At 37.0% G+C, this 10,014-nt stretch overlaps 1 protein-coding gene across 1 annotated transcript; it reads left to right on the forward strand.

Annotated features, from left to right (window-relative positions):
* The first annotated feature begins 9 nt into the window (after nt 1-9).
* LOC110047487 (adapter molecule crk-like) lies at nt 10-9,879 on the forward strand. Its single transcript, XM_020753242.2, has 8 exons — nt 10-290; nt 373-492; nt 2,113-2,254; nt 3,017-3,055; nt 3,951-4,079; nt 4,689-4,856; nt 5,045-5,128; nt 5,565-9,879. The coding sequence occupies exons 1-8, from the start codon at nt 262-264 to the stop codon at nt 5,691-5,693; spliced, it is 840 nt and encodes a 279-aa protein (XP_020608901.1). The 5' UTR covers nt 10-261; the 3' UTR covers nt 5,694-9,879.
* Nucleotides 9,880-10,014: the final 135 nt, after the last annotated feature.

Genomic DNA, 10,014 nt, shown 5'->3' on the forward strand with positions numbered 1-10,014 from the left:
TCCCTTCGACGCCTGCCCACCCCTTTTAGCAAAGCGAGTGTTTCCTGTGTTTTTCGTGTTGGTGTGTTTGGTTCCTTGATCTCTCGTTTTACCACGGCTGTTTGGATGCCACGCACGGAATAACGACATAACAGCGATCTTTTATGTGGAGGAAAACGTACTTAGGGTGATTTAATCACGACGATGTTCTAGGTTGTGAAGCAACTGTTTGTAATCGGTGTTTCACTTCAGAACGATAAGATTTCCACGACGGATATCAGTATGAACCGTTCCAATCCTAACCAGCTCAGGTACACTGTGACTGATCACTTGCTTACAATCAGAGTTTTTTTTTAACACTGCTAATTGCGTTATATTACTGTGCCATTTCAGTTGTTATCTTGGTCGCCTAACTCGGGACAGAACTACGAAATATTTGCTAGGAAAGAAACCTGGTACATATCTGATACGCGACAGCTCGTCAATTCCTGGAGATTTTGTTCTTGCTGTGAGGTTAGTGGAATCATAGCAGAGTTTTGTGATGCTTTAAACGATTTAAAATTCTGATCACATTGCTCTTTTATAATCAATGTCATTTCAACGATCGCCAAATATACGCTTAGCTAAGCAAACTTCGCACATTCTTGCGCTGATGTCAAAGATTCCATCAGACAGCAAGCTTCTATAGAGTGGCTTCGCTGTAGCGATAGATCGAACATTACCCTTTCATAGTTTTAAACTTTAATGGTTTATAGCATATCTGTGTGGTCAGAGTTTTAGGTCATTTATTGTGTAATTACTGTAATTACAAAGAAAGCAAATTTTATCGTGAAATCTAAATTTGTTCGCTGCACGTCTAGTACTTAATGAATAACTGTTAAACGACGCTCTCGTGGAGTTTAAATTCACTTAAATACATTAAGAGTGATTGTCATTTTGTTATATACTTGTCAAACTACAAACAGTTTGTTCCTGGATGTTGTGATCTTAAATGAAATCTTGGATCTGTAAATTTGCATTGAACGAAAATGAATTCTCGTATCTGTGAACATACGGTCAGATGAAAGTGCAAGTTTATTTGTCAACACTGGGATTTCGTTGTCATTTCTTGTGGTCAGTCTTCACAAGCCATGTCCTTATTAGAAATCTTCTCTCAAACAAGCAAAAAAATCTACATCACTTTGTACTTCATGTATATGCCACGTTTTCCGTTTTGTCTCAGGAAATAATCACAGGCATAAAGTTTAAAAACAGGAAGTAACTAAATGGAAATTGTAGTGATGGGATGACATTGGTGTGCACGTTTTGCTAACATTATTGACCGGAACCCTTATATTATTACCTGTATCTGTTTGTTTTCACATCTCAATAAGCCTGGTTATGAAAATAACAATAATTAATAGAATTAGGGATAGGGTAGTTACATGTCAAACTCGATTGTCTGGTGATCAGCTGTTATTATTCGTAAAAGGCATGTTTATCACGTAACTTTTTTTTTTTTTAAAGAACAGCTTCTGTCAGTGCCTTTAAATAGCATTGTTATAATTCTACTTGTTGTAACAGATTTGTCATTATTTAAAACTGAAGCACAGGATAATGTATTTCTTGAGGTTTGATTGGCTTAGTGGCCATTAGATAACGGTCATAATACCATGCTTGACAAACATGGTTGACTAATATCATCTTCCAGTCTTTTTTTTTTTCCCAAAAAAAAAAAAAAAAACAAGCAAAATTTAAGGATATTTCTTGATAACTTTTGTTGGAACAATAATTAATCCACCCCCACTTGTTGGATATGACATGATTATAACCAACCTTCACTGTACAGAAAATGCGCAGAAAATGTGTTGCATGTGATATTACCTTCAACCGACCTCTTGTCACTGTATAAAACTTTGTTGAGTACTGTCTTCCCTCTTCTTCACCCCCTCCTGCCAGGGCTTGTCTTTCAGCGGTAAGCTGTTCCACTGGTGACTTGTTCTACCTGTAAATTGGTGGGAGTGGTAAGGTAATCATTTCACAAGGGTGATTGGATATACTAGATCTCTGTTGGTGATTTGGAGGGAACATTAATTTTGTACACTTCCACGCTACTTCATGAAAATGAAATTATTTAAATTTGTTATGTTTCAGCGAAAGTGGGAAAGTGAGTCATTACATCATCAACAGTATAGGCACTGGTTATAAAATAGGAGAGAACACCTTTCCCGACCTACATAGTATTATAGAATTTTACAAGAATCATTTTCTGGATTCTACAAACTTAACAGAACCGGTAAGTACAACATGAGTCTGTTACGTGGCAAGAGTACAAAGCAAATACAATTAAACCTCTCCTTACAGATGTCTCCATAATACAGACACCTTTATATTAAGGACAGTTAATTTAATCCCAGACAAAACAGAATTCATGTAATCTCTTCCTGTATAATACAGCCATTTCTATAATACGGCCATGTCCATTATATGGACACTCATGTCTGTCCCTTTGGTGTCTGTATCAAAGAGGTTCGACTGTACAAGTTAGAGTTTGCACAAAATATTAGCTTGCATTGGCCTAAAGTCTTATTTGATTGGCAGTAGTGATGAAAACTTAAAAACTAAATACTCATGACTATTCCTTCGCAACCATTATGGGAGTTGCATTCCAAGTAATGGCTGCCAATCCCAGTAGCAACTGCAAAGGAGACCATGTCAAGACTTAAAGACATGTAAAACATAGACAGCTATGTTCCTGTGTCTTAACACAGATCACTGTGTAACATATACACACAATTCATTGAGAATCCCTGAAAAGGGTTTTTAGCATAATGTTGTAATCCCATGTACAGTTTTCATAGGCATCCTGTCCACATATTTTTGCATCAGAGGCTGAACTGTTTAAAATTTGTTTTGTTAAATATAAATTAAAACTGGCTTTCGATGAAATATTCATTACTGGAGCTTGTCAAATTGAAACACAGAAAAAGAGCAGTGTTCAAGACTCCTACTGTATACTAACCTGTATACTAACTTGTTTCTTTTTTCTGATTGACAGCTGTTTAGAGTACAAGCTCAGTATCCATTTACAGGAAAGGTATGTTTACTGCCTGGTAAATTAGCTAAATGAACCTTGTTTTTTCTGATTATTTTTTGATTATCTGAACTCTCAATAGCTGTTATTGCAGTTATCAGTGGCTTGACACACAAATGAGGCAAAAGGGTCAATTCTGCATTGTACTGACCCTTTCACCTCGTTTGGATGCCTTTTAAAACAAAAAAATATTTGACCGCAGGCTTGACTGCAATAACAACTATTATTGGGGAGACTATTTTAGTGGGTGCCAGTGAGTCTGAATAATCAAGTTTTGATCTTAGTATAATCTTATTACCAAGAACATCTTTGGAACATTTTTAAAAGTATTTTTCAACATTTACTTGTTGTGAAATTGAAGCAACAGCCACAATGATGCATATGTCCTTTTGTAACCTCCAAATTTATTGTTGCTGGAGTTAGGGAGGGCTCTTACTGGAGGTAAAACAACTTTGTTAAAAGAAGGAACCAATATCAGTTTGTATAACAAATACCTTGTGAATGCACTGAAGGGCTGTCATTAAGTTTTGGGTCACTTGTCGGTTGCCTTGATCTTACAACCCACAACAAAATTGTTGTTTTGTGAGTGAAGTGTATCAAGAACAGGCAAATTCACCATCCAGGGCCCATCAAACATACTAAACCGTAAAAGGTGCTCCAGGTTATGACCTTTGATATCATCCCTGCAAATACTATCACACTGACCTGGCTTGAAGTCAAATATTTTGAGAAATGAAGAGATCCGATTTCACCATGGCTACCTTGTGCTTAAACTACCCAAAGGAATGTCTTTTCCAAACCAAGCATTAGAGGAGTCTGATGTTTTGTCAGATCCAGCTGAAGGCCTTTTGTATATACATTTGTGACAAGTTCTTATGAATGTTTCAATCATGTACAGGATGCGGAGGACCTCAGTTTCAAAAAAGGTGATATTTTAGTTGTTGTGGAACAAAACGAGGAGAAGTGGTGGACTGCTATGGATGAACAAGGCAACAAAGGCCTTATTCCAGAACCATATGTTAAAAAGGTCTGTACTACAGTCACATGCTCTGCCATCCTCTGTGGTAGAAATTTGAGCTGAAAATTCTTGACTGATCCAATCAGCCGGAGGCAAAACATCTCAGAATACTTCATGTGTGCTATCCAATCACAATTTACTAGCCAACCCTATTGTAGTGCATGGAATCATTATGTTTTTCAAGCTATTGTTGACAAGGTTTTGGAACTGAGAAAACAGTTGGAAGCACAATATGATGTAAAATTGTTTTCTTAAGAGATACAATGGTCTGCATTATTATTTAGAGTCTAGCTTTTCTGATTGTTTTTGTCCCTAAATTTTGTCTTCTCCGTTCTCCAATTTACCCTTCCACTTTGTAATGAAAGATTATTGTTTTTGTTGAAAATTTATGAGAGGGATCTTATGAATACTGCTGGGACAGACGAAATTCAAGGTCACCCTTATGAAGTAAAATTGAATTTTTATCAGGGACTGTTCATTATCTGATAATTGTTTGTTTTGTAACAGCAACTGGGCTTGGATATTGTATGGGCAAATTAAAAAAAAAAAAATTAAAATTTTTAATACACCAAAAAGATACTAGACACCTGTGCTGATCAGTCCATCTTTGACTTTCAGCTTGTCGATCTTCAGCCACAACAGCAGCCAGTGTCTCCTGCACAGTCGACTGTTCTTTCCAACCTGGGAAATGACCAAAGAAGATCAATGCCTCCGCCGACAACTACAACACCAGACAATAGTAACAGAAGAACGTCCGTACCTCCCAATATGAGACCGCACCCATCGGTACAGTTTGTGTTTGTGTGACTTTCAATTGTCATGTCTTATAACCAGTAGTATCCAGAAACTGATATGAATTTTTAGTGGACTTTTGAATGTAAAGTGTGCGTAGTGTTAGATTTACTTAGATTGACTGTTGTGAGTTGGAGATAGCCAATTCCTTGAATAACTAACTTTACTTTCTTTTATGTCAGCCCGCTTTCATGGGAGGATCCATGTTAGTGCGTGCCACACGAAAACATCTGATGCCATACGATGACTCGACACTCGCTTTTGAGGTGAAATTATAGTGATATTAATAATTTTACTGTAAATGTGCCACTTCCCTCTTTTGGAGAAAATTTTCCTGTAGGGCTCAATATTGGAGACTCTGTTAGTTGTATGCCTGTTGCAAGTAACAGTTCTTACCGGTGGTTTGCAGGGGGAAGGTGTGAGGGCAACATTGTAATACAAGTGTTTTGTTATAAATAAAACGTTGTTACAGCTACAGAAAATGGCTGTGCCCACCCCAGGAAAGTTGTTAGAAATTCTGAGGGATACATGGGGAGGGGGAGGGGTGTCAAATGCCAAAATATTTAAAGGAAAGTTTGGAACACGAAGCAGGGTTGAAACTAGACAAACTGCCAAGGGTGTTGGTTTGTAGGGGGGGGGGGGGGGTATGCATGCTTTCTTTAACAACACAATCCTTATTTTGTACCTTGCCTTGTTTTGCAGAAAGGAGATATCATCACGGTTCTCAAGAAACAGGATAATGGAAAGTGGTTTGGTCAGCTTGGTGACAGAACAGGATACTTCCAGTTTAACTATGTGGAGAGTATACCACAAAGTGAAAATCCAGATTGAAAAGAATTGGTGCCACAACTAAATGTAACTACTGTTGAAAATTAGGATTAGATGTAACTAGGACTTTACTGTCAATCAACTGTCAATTATCTGGGAATGTCAAATGTAATAGGCCCTGTTCAGGCAGTGTGAGCCTAATTGGTAATCTTAGGGTGATTTTCATTTATCAGGTCTGGCTGTTGTAATGAATGTTTCACAAGATAACATTGCTGATCTCTGAACCTCAAAAATGTGGCTGTAGTGGTTAGAGACCATCTTGGCTCCATATTAGCGTGGGGGCAGAGAGATGCCCAATGAGAAATTATATATTCTATGTTCCACGAGGTGCTCTTTTCTGTGTTGTGAAAACTTTGTAACCAAACATCTGTGTTTAGAATGACAGATTTCAAATTTTCTAACATCAAAACCTTCTCCCCTCTTCTCCAAAGAAAAACAAAAAATAAGTATATTTGTCTCTAGGGAAGAACATTTGATTAAAGGTGTAAGCTCAGCTGCCAGCTTTGGAACAGAACTAAAATTCAATACAGAATTCTTCATTTCACTTGTCATTACAACAATCATCTTTTGAACTATCAAGACCTGACAAATGATAAGCACTCTTTGACCACTTTCTAAGAAATTGTTGGTGTCACATACAAAAGTTGTGGACTATTTGTGATTGTTGAGAAATTTAAGTGCTGTAATGTAAAAAGCAACCAAGATATGGCACATTCAAGCACTTTGATAATAAAGACAGCTTATTCTAGCAGACCAGAAAGTTTTAGTTAGAATATTGATTGTGAGAAATCCATCTGTTGTCGTGTAAAAAGGCCCAAGTAACTATTTTATAGAGAGGTACTCCGTAATAATAATGTACTCTTAAAACTTGTGAAGCCACTTAAGTTGACCTGATTATAAAGCTGATCTCTTCTTAAATTGTTGTCAGAGTAGCCATTTAACTCTTACAGTCATTGCTTTCTTATCTTTACCTTAAAGCCAAAAAGCAATCAAGTATAAACATGGTCTTCCTGAAGGAGATTAAGGGTTTATTTGCCAAATGCTTTGCTAACTGTTTTCTTGATCGTTTGGACATCTTTTTTTTTCTTTCTGTGTTCGTCATGGGCAACATATAAGGCTAACTGTTGATACAAAAATAATGAAATATTATCACAAGTAAAACACATTCAGAGAAGTTTAGTGCTCTTTATAATGTCCCTTTGTGATGTGAATTACAAATGGAATTTGATGCTGACATTTTCAGAGTGTACATAGCTTGACATTAAGTTTTGACACCACTTTGCATTGGAAAATTTGCTTTCAAGTGGATGAGTGCGAGAGTCAAGCTGCTGTTACGTGAATCTGTCGATGACGTGTTAAGAAAACAGTAATGGATGAATGAATGAATGCAACTGAATATGCTGTTCTTGAAGTGCGTGTAACTGATTACTGCTGGTCAATGATTACAGCTAAATATGCATTTCCCAGATTCTTCTGTGTACATGCTGGTAGAACTTGTGGATTATGATGGCCTGGGATGCACATTTATTGATGCACCCTTAATTTTATACGGTCAGAGAGATGTTACGTCAAGCATCAAAATTCTTGAGCAGTAGAATTTCTGTAAATCTATTGCTTAGTGATGTTGACAATTTCTTGATGTTGCTATCAGTAGACTAAGTGATGCTAGACAAACAAAATGATATGTAGAACACAATAAGCCACTTCCTGATTACACTTCAGCTTCTTTCTTGAAGCGTGTCTTCATGCCCATCCTTTCATATGAAAATGAGATTTCATTCACATGCAAATTAAACTTGTTTTCTAATGAATGGCTGTGCACCAGGCCTCGCTTTGATAGAGAGGCTTAGATCAACTTGGAAATGGGCTTTTGCTAGGTCCTGGTTTACACATACAAAGCAAGCACAAGCAGCATATGTGCAGACGGAGAAACATTTAGTTAAGGCAATAATAAACGACACATCACCACATCTGCTTATAATTCTTGCTCTTATGCTTGGGTTGTTTGTGCAAAGCAGCCCTAACTAACAATAATATTATTTGTATATTAATACCTGTCTCAATTCTGCTTATCTTTCTCCTCTATGCCACCATAAACCCTGTAAAATTTCAGTAACTAGTATTGCTTCATTGTATTCTTGTTCTTAAAGTAATTCAATTTGATTCATGCTTTAACCTGCATCATTGAGTTACATTTATGATGCATGTGGGATGTTTGGAGTGCATGGAAGAAGCTTAAGAGTTGTTGCTTGAGGCAACAGCAACAACATCTAGCCTCTTGGGTACTCTCCAAACTTCCTAAGTGCATCATAACTTGATCGTGCATTGCTAAATACATGAATCAATTTTTTTATGCCATTGCCAATAGAAATAAAATAATTTCTCTCGTAAAGTGAAGTTAACTTTGCGTACTCCGATCCAGCATGCACCAATGGATTATGCCGAGTTTCATAGTGCAGATTTGCTGAGCAATTTAATACCATTACAATGAGCCCCTCCGCTCTCATCTTAATTTGCATTCTTCATAAATAACAGAATCTAAGTAGAAAGAACTATGAGGGGGACTGCTTGTGAAAAGTCCTCTGGAAAGACTGACTCAGCCAATCATAAACAATTTTATTGGTACATGTAGTAAGTTTGCTGTGATAATTATGACTATATAACAACTATATGATTTTGTCAGTGATGGTAAAATCTATTAACTAGTGTATGGAAAGAATGGAAAGTTAACTTCTTGTATCCTTGTTTTAGAAGACTATTTGCCATAAAGTTATTTATCCAGTAATTTATAGTATCACAAGACCTTACCAATAACTAGTAAGATTTTCTTATAAAAATTTTGAGGGTAGTTTCTGCAGTACTACAGGTTTATGTAAAATCATTCTTGTCTCCAGAGACTGCAATTCTCTCGGTCAGCAGAAGACTATTTGCCATAAAGTTATTTATCCAGTAATTTATAGTATCACAAGACCTTACCAATAACTAGTAAGATTTTCTTATAAAAATTTTGAGGGTAGTTTCTGCAGTACTACAGGTTTATGTAAAATCATTCTTGTCTCCAGAGACTGCAATTCTCTCGGTCAGCGTAAAAAAGAAGCACTTCAACCCAAGGCGGATATTTAAGCGTGCACGGTACTTATTTTTAATTTTCAGAGGTCCAGACTCTTGGATTGCGGCCTCTTACAAGAATGAAATGCAGAGGTTTTTGTGTAGCTTGGTTTACAGATGGATGACAGCAGCTTGCTTTATGTATTGTTATCTTAAACTTTTAACTTGAGCTATCTTTTCATATCTGATTTATAATCCAAGTCAATCATACCAGGTATGATTGACTTAAATGGTTATCACCTATAGATGTTTGTTTATGATTTAAAACTGCGTAACATACCAGGCACTACACAGTTTATCTAAGGGAGCCTGGGGCAGATCTAGGGGGGTTGGAGGGAGGCGGGGGTTTGGAGGAACTCCCTAAAGTAAAGAAAATGAGAACTATCACACTGACTTGGCCTCGGAATGCTGGAAATCCCATTTCACAGGACCTCGATTTTTCGGGAGACAATCGTCTGGTACAGGGGACCACCTTCAGCGGACCGTATCTTGAACCCCCTTCTCTAAACTCCTGTGTCCACCCCAGGGAGCCACCATTTCCATTCTTTCCATGCATGCATGTTTGGTGCTCATTTCCACAGCTTTCAAATCGCATTTTGATAACAGCTCTTTTTTTTCACTTTTTGGACATACATGTGATATTCATCAGAAACATCTTCAGTTATTTCAGGGTAGTATAGTGTAAAGCCAGTCTGTCTTTATCTACGTTTTCTGTCATTTACACTTTGTACATTGTGACATTGCTGCAATCTTGACAATAAAACAATCCCGCCCCCAACCCGAACTACTCAGTTTATATTAATATCAGTGCCAAGAGTTGTAAACCTTAGGTTGTGTGGTTTGTTTATCAACACTTGATTACTGTAATGTTCTCTTAAATTTTTTAAATGATTTGTGAAACTTAATAGTTGAATTTGTTTTCATTTTGAAAGCTGTGTAGGAAATTAAATATTTTTTATTATTTTTGTATAAAAAAGAGAAAATCTTCCGGAACCAACTTGTCAGGAAGATATTTGGTCTGTTGGTGATGAATCTCCAGTGAGGAGTTGTCAAAATAAATTGCCCCAACGTTTTGTATTTAGCTGTCTTGTTTGTGCTTTTTTTTTCTGTCACCTGAGACCAATATACTGTTTGTTATGGCAGCTAAAATTAAGTTCCTTTTCATGGCCTACCTTTGACTGAGGGGGGTGCGGGGGGCAAGAGAGTTTGATAGGCA

Source organism: Orbicella faveolata, unplaced genomic scaffold (assembly GCF_042242905.1).
Source record: "Orbicella faveolata isolate gen_17 unplaced genomic scaffold, um_ofav_v1 contig_46, whole genome shotgun sequence".
NCBI classification, from domain to species: domain Eukaryota; kingdom Metazoa; phylum Cnidaria; class Anthozoa; order Scleractinia; family Merulinidae; genus Orbicella; species Orbicella faveolata.